Raw genomic sequence first — 14,626 nt, forward strand, 5'->3', positions numbered from 1 at the left:
TTTCTCTTGTACATTCGTGATAGCACAATTAGCCATGTCTTCCACTGGCGCTTCTACGCGCTCCTTGCATGCCGATGATGCCCTCAACCTTGTTACCGATGTCGCACCTCCTATGCATCTCTCCACCACATTTCGTTACTCAAATGATCCCTCCAAGCTAGTCCCGGCTGCTGATGCCACTGTATGAACCAATACCTACTGACTACGAATCCTGTCTAATGAGTGTAGCCCGACAATCCCTCCACAAACCATATCTACTCGCGCATGTCCGCGCCCAATCCAACCCGCTTTGAAACAATCCTCTCCTCTCTCCTCCACGGCCACACGATAAGCTACTCCTCAGGCCTCTCAGCCCTCCACGCAGCCCTCACCCTCCTCAATCCCCGCAACATCTCCGTAGGTGAAGGCTACCACGGCTGCCACGGCGTCATAGCCCTCTTCACCCGCCTAACAGGCCTAACCAAACACCCCCTCGACTGCCCTCCAGAAGCTCTCCAGAAAGGAGACGTCATCCTCCTAGAAACGCCAGTCAATCCCCAAGGAACAGCCTTCGACATAGCCTCCTACGCCGCAAAAGCTCATGCCCGCGGCGCCTTCCTCATCGTCGACTCGACCTTCGCCCCGCCAGGTCTCCAAGAACCCTTCGATTTCGGCGCCGACATCATCATGCATTCCGGCACCAAGTACTTCGGCGGCCACTCAGATCTCCTATCCGGTGTTCTGGCGACCAAGAACGACACCTGGGCTGCGCAGCTCAAACAAGACCGTCTATTCATCGGCTCCGTAATGGGCAATATGGAGTCTTGGCTCGGCGTCCGCAGCCTGAGGACTCTTGAAATCCGCGTCCAGCGCCAGAGTTCAAACGCAACAAATTTGGTCTCTTGGTTGGATTCTTCTCTGCGCGCAGAAAATCCCGCCCCGGACTCGGACGAGGCTGCTGTTCAGGCTGTGCTGGGGAGTATTCTGCATGCTTCGTTGCAGGATAAGAGTGATTGGTTGGCGAAGCAGATGCCGAATGGGTTCGGGCCTGTTTTCGCGATCAATATGAAGGAAGAGCGGTTTGCGAGGAATCTGCCTGCTTTGTTGCATTTCTTTCAACATGCTACTAGTCTTGGTGGGGTTGAGACGCTTATTGAGTGGAGAACGATGTCGGATGCTACTGTTGATCGGAGGTTGTTGAGAATTAGTGTTGGATTGGAGAATTGGGAGGATTTGAAGGAGGATTTGGTGGGTGCATTTAGGGTGCTTGCGAAGGATGCCTAGAGATTTAGAGATTTAGACAGAGAATTGTGCAAGGCTACACATGAAAACTACATAGTAATTGGATATCAAATTTTCCACTTCTATACAATTGTTGTATGAGACTCGCTTTTATACATCGGAGTATGCCGCTTTACCCCGCTGTGTTATCTGAGCTGATAGGAAGCCCTACTGGTCTTCTCAACTACACATCTCTCTTCAACACATCCATGTCCTCATTACACTGCAATTGATCAATCGCAACATGTCGCAAACATTCACAATCCACTATTTTGCAACAGCAGCGCAGTATACTTCGAAAAATACTGAATCTCTACCCGCCCCACTGAAACTGTCTTCCCTCTATGGTGAACTCGAAAAGCGGTACCCTGGGATCATCGAGAAGGTCCTCTCAAGTTGCGGTGTTAGTTTGGATGGAGAGTACGTTGATATTGAGGAGGATGTGGATGTTTTGATACAGGCTGGTGGGGAAGTGGCTGTTATTCCACCTGTGAGCTCGGGGTGAAGGGGCTCGTTGATATAAATTGATTCTGTGAACCTTTGGTCTACTTTTGACTTGTTCTATCTGATTGGTAAACGCATCAATTGATTAGAAAAAAAGACTATTAGTGCACACGCTATAACAATAAAAATGAAGGATAGATATCTGTCAACCCATCCGCCTTGTTTCTCGATTTAAGCAACTCTCCGTCCGCTTGCCGTCGTATTCGATATAATCGCAGCCCCAATGCCACTCAATTACTCAATTACTCTGCACTCTTTGCAGCAAGAAGCTTCTTCTTCTGCCGCCACAATAAGCCGCTAGAAATAGTCGAAAAGAAAAACAGAACACTTGAATGAAATCAGCATACTCCAAACAAAAGCCAGGTACGGAAACAACTTACCAAAGCGCAATACTCAACCCCCAGATAGCCTTTGTTTCAAGACAAATTGCCTTCGAAGCCCCAATAAATGCAACGTAGTCGATCTTCCCGCTGATATGGGCAATATAGCTCGACAACCGTGAAGCAAATGCATAAATGGTTGCGTCGGAATCACCCAACTCCGCCAGTGTTGAACACTTCAAGTACGAGAGTGGCTTGCCGACGATGACAGCGACAACAATTAGTGCGATGAGCAGGAGTAGGTCCAAAACTGAGATTATAAAGAATGGTAGGATGTCATCCATGTATAGGATTGCTGTGATGATGCAGTAGATTACAGCAATAGATGTCTGTGAATGAGGGAGGCGGTCAGTGGGATCTTTATGTCGAGGCTTGAAGTTAGACTGTAGGTCAATAAGAGGAGTGGACATACCACGCTGATTGTGCCGATTAGGATATTGGGTGGGGTGCCGTTGTTGGAGACGATCACGCTGATGAATTTGGCCGTCATGCCGACTACGGCGATCAAGGAGCAGGTTTGGAATAGGCGGGCAATTTGAAAGGTTGCGCCTAGAGCTCCGTAGCGAGGCATTTTGATGGGGATGTAGTTGAAAGAAATCTATAGTCGAAAGAGTGGTGGTGGTTTTCGGGTTATTATTTGTAGATAAGTCGATATTCGAATCTCAAGGAGTGATGCGGTAGATAGATATAGTCGAGAGAAAAGCTTTTGAAGACTTGAACAAAAGAGAAGAAGAAGAAAAAGAACAAAGAGAGTGTGTTCTGAATGAAAGTGAAGTTGATTGTCAGATTGAAGACCAGGCCGGTACGGCTTCTTTATAGAACCAACAAAGCAGCTGGTTTAACAATGACCTCAGATCTCCGAAATCTAGACCAGATTAAATTAGCACTTGCGAGTCTAGATCCTGCTTTCCGTTTACTCCTAAGACGGGCTATTCTTTGTGCGTTACAGATTGTCTGGGGAACAAGCGCCCAATAGACTCGTGGCTTTGAGCTGTCTGCCGAATCCAGCGATCGGCATGAATAGTGAAGATATTGTGGACCTGTAAGAGCTATAGCTCTTTGACACTGGAGATATTATCGAGGCGATAATAATAACAATAGAGCAATCGAGATCTATGGATGAAAATAGTGGTTCCACCTTGATGCATCTGGGCGCTTGGAACGAAACCCTAACTTCCTCCGGGCGCCTCTCAGCCACCCGTTCCCTCAACACATGGAAGTCTGAAGCAGGCGCTTAGTACCAATGAGGGGACTCGGGCTATGCATAGTAGATCTTGTTTCATCACTATTTTATTGAGCCTCTGAGATTAGAGTGTTTATCTTCAGAGCCGCTTCTTCACAGTCAACAATATGTGGGCGGATAGCTTGCGATACATCTATTTTCAACATTTTCTTCTGATCGACTCGGAATTAATAGATAGATTAAGTCTTAGTAAACACAATTATAACAATAGATGCATATATACTTGAAGCAGAGCGATTACTCATTCAGTCTCCAGCCGCCGCTGGTCCGTTTCTGGAAGAACCCATCGGGGTCGTAACGCTTTCTTGTCTGAAGAGCCAGTTCTTTGGAGGCTGGACTGATGCGACCCCAGTAATCCTGACGGTAATAGGCGTCGTTCATAAACAACGGTCGGTACACATCGGGGAGAAGACCATTGTTGATGTTTTTCTGCACAAGATTGTCCAATCCCTGGTAGAGTTCAATATTAGCTGCGTCGATCTTTCCATCGTCAATGGATAGTCCGTAGGAGAAGTCAAGTTCGATGAAGATGTAAGGTTGATCGGCGGGAACGTCGAGAAGGTCCTGGTATTTGTTAATTGACTGTACTTGGTATTTTTAGGTTGTGTGTCTTACTCCGCCGCGGTCCTTGGCCTTTTGTGAGAATGTTCTGGGCACAGGCTGGAAAGCAATTGAGCCTATGACACCGGTAACTCCAATGACTGATTGGGTCACGTTGAACCAGTGGTCGTAGTACTCTTGAAGCACCCCTGAGCCCACGGTCTTGTTGGGCAGAGGGGTGGTCTCGGTGGCGATAGTGTAGCGTTGTCCACTAATTACCAGTTAGCTCGGGGATCTATATCAAGTACTCGCGTTGCTTACTGGAGAATAAATTGGTCGTTGTTCTTGAGTAGGTCGTAGTAGGTGTCCCAGGTTTTAGCAGTGGAGGTATGTTTAATGGCAGTGAACTCGTCGAAAACCCCGGCGGGCGGCTCGGGGCCATCGTAGAAGACGAACATAATCCAGAGATCAACGAGCAGGCCGTGCTCCGAAGTCAAAATAATGGCTGCCTTGTCATCAGGGTACTCGTCGACAAAGTTGCGCAGCGCTGTGAGGAGCTGGGGAGTTTTGTCGGATGTGAAGATGTAGTTGCCACCCCAGACCTTGTGGTCCTGAGGGTGAGTCTGCATGGTGTATGCAGTCACGACTCCGAAGTTGTTACCTCCGCCTTTCAGACTTGCAAAGAGGTCTTTCGAATGTTAGAAGTAATTCCAATATAGACGTAGCTTTACTTACCTGTGTTTTCTGTCTCGGTTGCGTGAACAATAGTGCCGTTGGCGAGAACGACTTCATAATCAACGACATTGTTGGCAGCCCAACCGTATTGAGTGCTGAGGAAACTCATGCCGCCTGCAAATCATTAGATCAAAATTCAGATCTCGAGACTGAGTCAATCATACCGCCGAGCATATATCCACCAATTCCAACTCCACCAAGACGTCCTCCAACAACACAGCGACCAGTACCATCGAGGCCCTTTTGAGCCTCTTCCCATGAAAGACCAGGGCCAATGATGGCAGTCTGATCTTCGGGATTATAATCAACTTGATCTAAGTTCTTAGTCGAGACCAACAGCCCATCTTGGATACTAGCAAATCCATTGTTAGGCATGTGACCTCCACTCTTGACTGCGCTTCATAGTATTAGCTTTAATTCTCACTTTGAAGGAGGGAAACACAAACAAGAGAGTTTCCACATTGTGCAAGTTCTTTATGACTTGTGCCATCTCTGCTGCGCTGGACGGAGCTGCAATGCATGTCGGCTTGAGGTCGCCACATGCTGCGGACCAGTACTTTGTCAGATCGCTGGTGTAGTCCAGTGTGAGAGGGTACTCGATGTCGATTCCGCCTTGTTTGAGAGTGGAGCAGATATCCGCCAACGCCTGTGGTGCGAAGGCGAGGGATAGCGCTAGAGCGCGCCATCCATTGCTTCCGAGCATCTTGCGGGGGAGATGAAAGTTATTATATATATGATATGCAAAGAAACAAAATAAATGAAAGATACACAAGGTCGGCGAAGTAATGTAGGAACACAAGCCCTGACAGATATGGGATGAGGAATTCAAAGTGCGGGACTCTCGGTATATAACCCTAAATAGCTACAGTATAGCCTAGCTCAGGAGACTTCACAATCAGGGTATCCTTCAGGCCACCCCTCTTGGATCCTCTGGGATGGTGGACCCAACAGTAGATAGATCCACCATATTGAGAAAACAATCTTCCGCAGAACCACTCTTCCGCCATCCAACCGAGCCGGGCCCACCGATCTAGCCTGGTTGGGTAGGACCCCGATTGCTTACTCCGAGCTCGATTGAACATTGAAGGAGTTCATCGCTATGGTCACTACCGTGTGGGGGTTCGGCAATGTAGAGTCTGTAAATAGGAGGCACATGGTAATTGAAAGATGAAACCTCGGATATTCCATGAGTGCTGAATAATGGCAATCCAGTGAGGTTTGCGCTCAGATCAGACTTCTGCGTAGCCGAATGCCAATCTTGCGCCGATCTGCAGGGATTTGGGGTAATCCTAACGGCAGACAAGGGGTAAATGGGATATCGCGTGCAACGACAGGCCTAATAACCAGGAAATTTGAAAAAGAATCCGAGGTGTCAATGCTTTAGCGACACCAAGCTGCGCATTTTGAGTATATGCTGGTGATCGTCAGATCATCCCTATGGCTTTTGACTTTAGACAGGAACTGACATGCTAACCGATATTACTCTGTATAGTTAAATTGGCTGTACGGAGTAATTCCGGGACAAAGGATCTGTAATAGTTCAGCCACAGTGCGAAAAAAAGGAATAGCTCGAAAACTTTTACAGAATCAGCTCACCCGTATCCATCGCGCCGAGAAATCCAGTGGAGCAAAGTGAGACAATCCAACAGATCGACAAGTTGGATTTCGGGCCACTCTGAATTGAGTCGAAAAAGTGGAACTTGCGGGGGATTTTGCTTGAAAGGTTCCTGTTCCTGCTGCTGTGAGAAAAAAAAAGTACTTCAAGCTTAGACCAGCTCGCTTAGACGGACGAGGAAATGATAATCCTGATCTATCAAGTTTCTTGTTCTTTAGATTCTTAAAAATTGTATGCTCCTATGCGTTGTGTGATCTTCCTGCTATCAATTAGTCAAACATGCCATCACATGAGTTTCGCCCTTCGCTCCGAATGAACTCTTGGCCGAGGTGGGCCTTTATACGATAATTAGTGATTACAAACGATTGCGAATACGTGATTTGTCCCTTTCTTTTAGAACTTTGAGGAATCCGTCGTGATCTTCGCTAACAACACTTCCGTTAGAAAAAAAATAGTGTAATGATGAAGATCTGGGGAGTTGGATCGACAGGGTCATTTTGCTGAACCCACCCAACGTCCATAGTTATACAATACATATAATACTGAAATAATAATAATAATGATGATGATAATGATAATGATATTGAAACCTCCAAGATAGTACAGAAGCAGGCTATAGCGCATAAGCCATCCACGGATCTTGCGTCAGAATTCCAGTTCCACAGAATGTACTAAGTGCACTGGTGCACGAGTCGCGGACTAAATCCTTGTCTGCAAATCGCCGATGTTTCGGAGCAGTTCGTCGGGATTGTATGTAGTTACGTAAGCCCCAGGGTTTGGGGTCCAGGGATTGTTGTTTCTTGACAGGTCTGTGGGCATGAGATTGTATATTGTAGCTAATAGACCGACCACTAACTACACTACAATCCATTGGTAAATAAAACTTATTTTATCCATTCTTTGTGATCACTTTGTCCCACTTTTTCTATCAATCTATGATATGAAGAATGTTACACCTAGCACTTCCTCTTTGACCTGTTCAGTGAGGTGCTTTTGTCAGGAAGGCTCTAACCCCGGGTGAATCCCGTCGCGGCATCGAAAAAAGGAGTCCATGAACTGGGATGACATCGTCTTCGTTAGTTTTGTAGAGATGGATCTTGGGCGCTCCTGGGCGATGGAGGTGCGCAATGGCACGATATAATTCCATCCAGGCCAAGCTAAATGCCGACATTGTTCGAGGGTCAGAGATGGTACAGCTTGGTGTGAAGAAGATTGCGAGTTCCAAACTTACTGTTGTCCGAGGCACGGTCTGGAGCCTTTTGCGAACGGAACGAACTGTGTTTTCATCTCCTGCAGCTTGTCGGGGGAAGAATTGAGCCAGCGGTCCGGTTCGAATGAATATGGATCAGTGAAGACTGATGGGTCCATGTGCATCCAGTAAGTAGTCATAGACACGGCTGTCTATGTTGGATTGTCAGATCACAGAATAGAACACGCATTATAGTTTTGTTGTACTAACTCCTTTGGGAATCCTCCATTGATTGTAGTATAACTCTTGGTCTGAGACCCGCGGGGCTCGGAGCATATTACCAATTGCTAGTCTATGGAGATCGTTAGCAAAACGAGACAATGGACGAAAAGAAGACAAAAAACAAAGAAGAGGAGGAGGAGGAGGATCCCACCGTAGACCTTCCTTAATACAAGCAGAAAGACACGGAATTTTCTCGAGTTCTCTCCATGTCACGGAATCGCTCCGTGCAAATACCGGACGCAGGGCCTCGCACAGAGTGTTTCGCTTGTCGTCATCTAGGCAGAGGAAAGCAACAATAGTCTCGATGGTTCGACCCGAATTGTATGTTCCCACTTGTTGAATAAGCTAAGGCAAGTAAGATTAACCACTCGTTGTCAGATGTCGGGGGCAAACTGTTTTACCTGTGCCACTCGGCTGCATGACTCGATCCCGTACGGCGTATCAGTACGATCGCTGTGAACAAGATGATCGAATACCGTTGTATCTGCCCGGTTTCTTGCTTCCCCGGCTGGGCGTGATTTCGAGTTCAAAACTTCTCGTCTTGCTTTCTGCTCATAGTCAGCTAAGAGATCGAGAGTTGTAGTCCCTTAAACATATTTACATCATCCCAGATCCTCCATTCAGTCGTTCGTTCCATGATAAACCTTATCAATGGAACTGTCATTGATCTATCATTAGTTAGTCCGTGGGATGTCCGGTCAACTGCTTGATGAAGGAGCGAGCCTAACTTACCTTGCTAGCCATGGAAGGTGGGCAAAGAGTGGAATAGCCAACAGACCTCGTTTAACATTTTCATACCTATATCCTTCATTAGTGTCTTCTACTGACTCTCGTAATGGAACCTTACCAAGGGGCGTTGAATTCAGGATCATTTAAAAAGTCGCTTGGATCTTCGAATAGAATTGACGAGATAACATCTAGACGAAAAATCTCATCAGACACAAGCCATGATGTGTAAATAGTGGCTTTTCAAGATGATACCCCTTACCATTTGTGTATGAATTAAAGGCGTGCGTCAAGTTTACAATGACTGGACTTTTCGGTTCGGTATTGACGCTGGCCAGCTCTTCCAGTTTCTGACCAAGCTTGAGGACACATGCGTCGACTCTAGATTCGACCCGTGTGATACCAGCGTGGGAGAAGAACGGCTTCAAAGGTGCTATGCTAGCTCGATGCATGTCATGATCTATTGCGAGAGCAGTCATATCTGGGAGTAGTTTAGCAGGGCGATAAGACGCAGATGCGAGATCGAAAGTCAAGTTGTCTTGCCTTCAAAACCAGTTCCCCGACAGAAGCGGTGGTAGCCATGACTCTTCCTGACTGCAGTTGAGACATAAAGTTGGTCATAAAATGATGCATCGTCGATATGGAGTTCATCTGGGGAGATGCGAACAATTGGTCCTAACCGCTATCAGTTAGAACGGTAGGCGCTGATTTATTCCAACTATATGAACGCACCATATTCATCATGTAGTTCTTTGATACGTTGATAGTATTTCCCAGTCAAAATCCAGTCGTAGTAGAACTCATACCAGAATGTAACTGCCGCGAGTTTGGGACCGGGGAATGCGGCAATTGGGCTGAGCCATAGGCGGATAAAAGCCAAAGAAACAGTACATAACAGTCCCAAGAAAATGAAGATAGTGATTATGTCGGTGTATGCGATAGCTGGATATCCCAAAAAGGAAATACTGCCGAAGATAGAGTCAGACATTGTGAGTGGGTGATGGGTAGGGTAGCCAGATACCAAGTAGGATCGCGTGTTTTCTTATATACCTCTGGTTTTAGATTACAACAGTTACGTAGTATCTACTATTGTCTCAACATTAGGCGGCTTGTTCTAGGATCAATTGCACAATGGCCACTGCTATAGAACACGAGAGATATTGACTTTTTGTCTATGACGATCATGATCAATGTCAATATTAAGTTCAATTCCGAACTACGAGGTGTTCTTATCAAGTATCTAGAAAGATCTGCCATTTTTGTAACACAATAGGAAGTAAGGTGAGTTGTAACTCGATTTTATGTCTGGTGATATGCAAGGGATAGTGATAGATGCACCAGGAAAACATGACCCGTCCACATTTAAACTACTTAGTAAGCACCTTGGGCAGATGTGACCAGCCAGTGCTTACTGCATTTCATTGATTCTAAGCATGAAGGAGGGAGAAAGAAGCGAGGGATCAAGGCAAGAAATGTGGCGCATTTGGGGGTGAGAATAATGGTTGTTCAATATGAAGCGAAATCTGGTTGATGGATAATTACAAGCACAATAGCGATATGGGAGTATGTTATTCTAGATTTAGACCCTTTGATATCAGCATTGGGGTCAAGTGCCGGATCACATGTTGCGGCAATGGCCAAGCTGCAGCTCTCAACCACTGGCATTGCTGGTTCAATCCGTCATAAATTTAACCCGATCAGGCAAGGAAATACAGCAGCACCAATTGAAGTCGCAACTCCAATGTCTATGGGCGAATACCCATGTTCATACACATTCTGCGAAGGGTCTCTTTGCATAGTTGTGTCATATGCATCAATTTATTGTAAATCGTAAATAGACTCTCTGAGACAAGCCAATGAAGAACAGCCAACGTCACAATGAGTGGTCCTGCATAGCAGTGTGGCTGGCTGAGCTAAAATGAGACCTAACCTCAGGAAGCTGATGAGAACATTGGGCGGAGAGATTGGGATTCAGTCCACAACTTTGATCGTCCCGTGTGAAGGAAAGGGTAGGAAAGATCAGCTTGAACCCCTCTTAGTGAGTATGCACAGAAGCCTGGGGGCGCAAAGAGAGCCCAATCACATCACCAATTGGATCAGTGGACAGCGATGTGACATTTTATAGCGCTTTGATATTTTATTTATGCCATAGGTCTTGGTTTATAAGTGACTTTAGACAAAGCATAGCTCGTAATCCCACGATATAGCGGTTTGCATACCATGTTTGATTGCGGCTGAGATACCAAAATATGGGTCTGGCGTAGCATCATGCAGAGCACAGTCTAGTTTTGACCCCTACGTAATCCCCCTCATACCGATAACCTTCCTTCTGTTAGCAGTATATAGATATATAAGCTAAACAAAAAAACAGCGTCGGTCTGAAATGTAGACCTGAAGATTATAAATTGAATTACACAAGGCGACACAACTAGCAATCAATTATAATATACGATTCGAAGTGGTTTTTGATGCAGGGACATATTACGCTCTCCGGACCTTGTTCCGCGTGAAATTGATGGTAGACATTTACAATATTGCAGAAAACTAGTGTGTTCATGCTTTTATATACTTCTCAACTAGATTATGATTGGTCAGACCATTTTCAGACCACGTGACGATAGCAAAATACCGCCCTAGGCGGTATCATAATTGCAGGCAGAATTGACCAGTTTTACATCGATTCGAACAATTGTCCCGGATAATGCGATAAGTCTGGCCATGTCACTTATGGGGATAAGGGCTTTGCAGAAGCTGCCAACTGCATATAGATCTCCTGCGCTCTGCAAATGGCCGCAGGTGCGCGCAAGATGTCTTCTCAACGCGCCCGCCACTCCCTCGACCTTGTCTTGGGGGCGACGCTCGTTGAATACAACGAAAACGTACAGGGCGAACGAAGCTACTCCCGCCGACAATGAGGTATGTAGGACTACAGGGAAACCTGAGCCACTGGTTAACCTCTTTCCAGTCGCAGGAGCAACCGAACGATCTGGAAAACCCCCAGGAAAATCCCATTCGCTCTACTATCGATAGCAACTTGCTTCTCAGAAATGAATTCGAAACGCATGGGGACATCAGAGAATATTTACGCGGATGGCAGAAAGTCAACCCCAACATCCTGGACCCTGTCCGCAAAACAAGCCCCGGTCAATTGACGCAACTACCGCCTCAATCTGTTGGCACCATGCCAAACGGCCAAGATGGTGCGGATGTCTGGGGTGACTCGAACAGACCAAACCGGGAGAGCTTGGACAAGGAAGACTTCGAAGGCGATCATCTGGAGCCCGGCGATCTCGTTGCCAGACTGGGTTCGGATGGAGTATTCAATTACGCGATCTACGTGCGGTCCGTTCACAAGCAGAAACAATTCTACAGTGCCACTGGCAATTGGCGCATTTGCTCGCCATTGGAGCTGGATTATGCCATCAAAGGTTTCGCTCCGCCTGAATTGCTCGAACCTTTGAAGCCTTGGTTCCCGGATACTGAAGCTATTGTCAGCACAGAATTCCAGCTGGCTCCTGAAGGTGGCCTGCCGCGCCCGCTGGGTGCCCCTCTGTTGAATATGATGAACAACTTCAAGACCCATATTTTGGCATTTTATAGGGAGAACTCCAAGGTTCTGGATGATCTTCACAATCTGGTAGCAGATGATTCAGAAGTTCTGTGCTTGACCATTGAACAGCTGACAATGAATGTCCTTGGCATCGAGGAATCGGAGTTGACCAGCGTCAACCTGTTTGCTGTTCACCAGGCCGTTCGTCGACAACCTTTCCTCATCGAAAAAGACACGAGCTCTTTGTTTAGCCGGATGTATCTGGTGCAACCGAAAAGGATTTCTAACATTGTCACGCAAGTTGTCGACTGGACCCATGAACACCAGGAACATTGTGTTCGCAATATCATGGCGAAAGGCTCGCAAAAGTCGATGAACGAGCACCCGATGCAGCAGTTCATCGCCAAGGCACAGCGGTTGATCCGTCTTAGCAGAAGGATCCGGTCGCCCACCATCATGTCCAGTGTTGGCCCATCCTCTCAAAGGTTCCTGCCTGGCCAGGACGGAAATCCAATGGTGTACCGTGAGATGCCTACTGAAAAGTTCAATGCCAATGATCAGATGATTATTGAGTATTTGCAGCTGTACGCAATTCCTACCACCATCATGCCGTCTGGCACCCTGAGATCAACTGCAACTCACATCATGCGATCAACGGGCATGTACAATACTCTTGGTTTGAGTGAGGCCTCAACGCGGCTGCTGCTTCAAGAGCTTGGTGTTATCGCACCTTGGGAGAACATGTTCCCCCTTAGCCAATATCTGATGCTTCCAGGCCACGGCGTATCACTCCAGAAAGATCTGGAGTTAGAGGAGATCGAGCAGACATGTCGTAACCTCAGTGCTGAGCAACTGCCAGATTCCATGCAAGACTTGAGAAAGGACTGGGGTGATCTACCTGTGTATTGTGTAGACGATATAACCGCGCAAGAAATTGATGATGGTATATCACTGGAGCCAATTCCAGGTTCAAACAATACATTCTGGATACATGTCCACGTTGCCAATCCAACAGCTTTCATCAAGCATGATGATCCCATTATTCAATACGCAGGCTCGCGGCTGTTCACTTCCTACCTCCCAGAACGAACTTACCCTATGCTTCCGAACGATCTCACGGAGCCTCACTTCAGTTTGGCTGCTGGTCGACCAGTGCTCACGTTCAGTGCCAAGATGAACTTCCGAGGTCAGATCTTGGACACCAAAATCCAAAACGGAACGATCCGGAATGTCATCAATCTTACGCATAAGACACTGCGTGACTTCCTCGGTTCTGATTCAGACGAAATCATAAAGCCGTTGGTTGTAGGCGGCGAGTACTCAAGCCCACAGGCACCTGCAGACAAAACAGTCCGAGAGCATCTGCGCCTAGAGGAGAAAGAGAATTTCCACATCTTGCGTCAGCTCATGCTTGCATTCCACAAAGCCCGCAAGGCCAACGGCGCTATGAACTCCACCCCTCTCGCCCCAGCACTCTCCGTCTCGGTCCAGGCAGGCACAGACAAAATGCAACCTTACGAGCTGCAAGCCCAAGAAGGAAGGTACTATCTTGGTGACCCAATCATCCGCCTCGACGTCCATGACGAGTATGATCCGTACGAAGTTCGCGATGAATCCAGAGATAATTTGATCGCCCTAGTCATGAACCTGGCCGGACACGTTGCTGGCGAGTTCTGTGCCGCCCGCAATATCCCCGCTATCTACGATGGAACTTGGTACGACCCCGAATACGGACGTGTCACCAACAAGAACATCAATACTTTCGGCGGCGAGGGCTTCTTCGAACTTAGTGCCCCATTGGCTCACTCCTCTACCACCCCGATTTACCACCACCCTCTAGGTCTGCAGACCTACCTCAAGAGCACGAGTCCGCTGCGCCGGTACACTGATATCATCGCGCACTACCAGATCGAAGCCGCGCTGCGCTTTGAACACGAGCACGGCAGGAAGTTCGACGCTCTCAAGGACAGTCCCGACCCCGAGATTGATCTCGCGCAGAGCGAGTCCGATCCTGATCTATCCATCGACACCCCCTCCACTCCACCTTCTATCCTCCCCTTCTCCAAATCCGCCCTCGACGCCTACCTCTTCCAAATACAACCTCTCCGCGCGCACCTCCGCTACCTAGACAGCTACTCTTCCCAGCATTGGGCCTGCATGCTTCTTTTCCGCGCTTACTATTTCGCGGAATGTCCTCTCCCAGCCACGTTCCCCTGTCTGCTACGCACACCCCGTGCCAAACCCAGACATCTGGATCCAGAGTATGCCGGTGTCATCACCAACCTTGGTGTGAATTGCGCCGTTACCATCCCGGCGGACTTCCCGGATAAAGACAAATTGGACATTTTCTGTCTAGTTGAGGCTCGTATCACGGCGGTTGATATGGCTACTTACCAGGTTACGCTTGAGGCGACCCGGTTTGTTAAGCCGTTCGAGAGAACGGGTGAGTGGGCTTGAGCCTGCTTGCCTTGTACAATACTGTATTATATGCATCTCCCAAAGGCGCGAACTTGTATAATTGAAAAATCAAAACTATAACTGGACTTTCAGGCATGCAATGAAGCTCAATCGAATCCTCGGCTGTGCTGAATGAAGAATAGGA

General features: G+C 47.4%; 6 protein-coding genes across 6 annotated transcripts; 3 read left to right on the forward strand and 3 right to left on the reverse strand.

Annotated features, from left to right (window-relative positions):
* Positions 1-34: 34 nt before the first annotated feature.
* On the forward strand, positions 35-1,263 carry N7529_001917 (cystathionine gamma-synthase; the record flags this gene model as incomplete). Its single annotated transcript, XM_057237448.1, has 2 exons — positions 35-181; positions 229-1,263. 2 exons carry the CDS (start codon positions 35-37, stop codon positions 1,261-1,263), a joined length of 1,182 nt encoding a protein of 393 aa, XP_057102135.1.
* A 241-nt stretch (positions 1,264-1,504) lies between these two features.
* Positions 1,505-1,765, forward strand: N7529_001918 (MoaD/ThiS family protein; the record flags this gene model as incomplete). Its single annotated transcript, XM_057237449.1, has 1 exon — positions 1,505-1,765. One exon carries the CDS (start codon positions 1,505-1,507, stop codon positions 1,763-1,765), a length of 261 nt encoding a protein of 86 aa, XP_057102136.1.
* Positions 1,766-2,006: 241 nt separating this feature from the next.
* On the reverse strand, positions 2,007-2,715 carry N7529_001919 (uncharacterized protein; the record flags this gene model as incomplete). Its single annotated transcript, XM_057237450.1, has 3 exons — positions 2,007-2,091; positions 2,145-2,515; positions 2,557-2,715. 3 exons carry the CDS (start codon positions 2,713-2,715, stop codon positions 2,007-2,009), a joined length of 615 nt encoding a protein of 204 aa, XP_057102137.1.
* Positions 2,716-3,624: 909 nt separating this feature from the next.
* On the reverse strand, positions 3,625-5,365 carry N7529_001920 (FAD-binding oxidoreductase; the record flags this gene model as incomplete). The annotated part of the gene is made up of 6 exons (XM_057237451.1): positions 3,625-3,951; positions 4,003-4,198; positions 4,249-4,615; positions 4,663-4,776; positions 4,827-5,059; positions 5,109-5,365. 6 exons carry the CDS (start codon positions 5,363-5,365, stop codon positions 3,625-3,627), a joined length of 1,494 nt encoding a protein of 497 aa, XP_057102138.1.
* Positions 5,366-8,368: 3,003 nt separating this feature from the next.
* N7529_001921 (uncharacterized protein) lies at positions 8,369-9,462 on the reverse strand (the record flags this gene model as incomplete). Its single annotated transcript, XM_057237452.1, has 6 exons — positions 8,369-8,405; positions 8,481-8,546; positions 8,596-8,665; positions 8,737-8,955; positions 9,039-9,149; positions 9,207-9,462. The coding sequence occupies 6 exons, from the start codon at positions 9,460-9,462 to the stop codon at positions 8,369-8,371; spliced, it is 759 nt and encodes a 252-aa protein (XP_057102139.1).
* A 1,730-nt stretch (positions 9,463-11,192) lies between these two features.
* Positions 11,193-14,481, forward strand: N7529_001922 (exoribonuclease II; the record flags this gene model as incomplete). The annotated part of the gene is made up of 2 exons (XM_057237453.1): positions 11,193-11,390; positions 11,440-14,481. The coding sequence occupies 2 exons, from the start codon at positions 11,193-11,195 to the stop codon at positions 14,479-14,481; spliced, it is 3,240 nt and encodes a 1,079-aa protein (XP_057102140.1).
* Positions 14,482-14,626: the final 145 nt, after the last annotated feature.

Source organism: Penicillium soppii (assembly GCF_028829465.1).
Source record: "Penicillium soppii strain IBT 18220 chromosome Unknown utg000002l, whole genome shotgun sequence".
Taxonomy (NCBI): domain Eukaryota; kingdom Fungi; phylum Ascomycota; class Eurotiomycetes; order Eurotiales; family Aspergillaceae; genus Penicillium; species Penicillium soppii.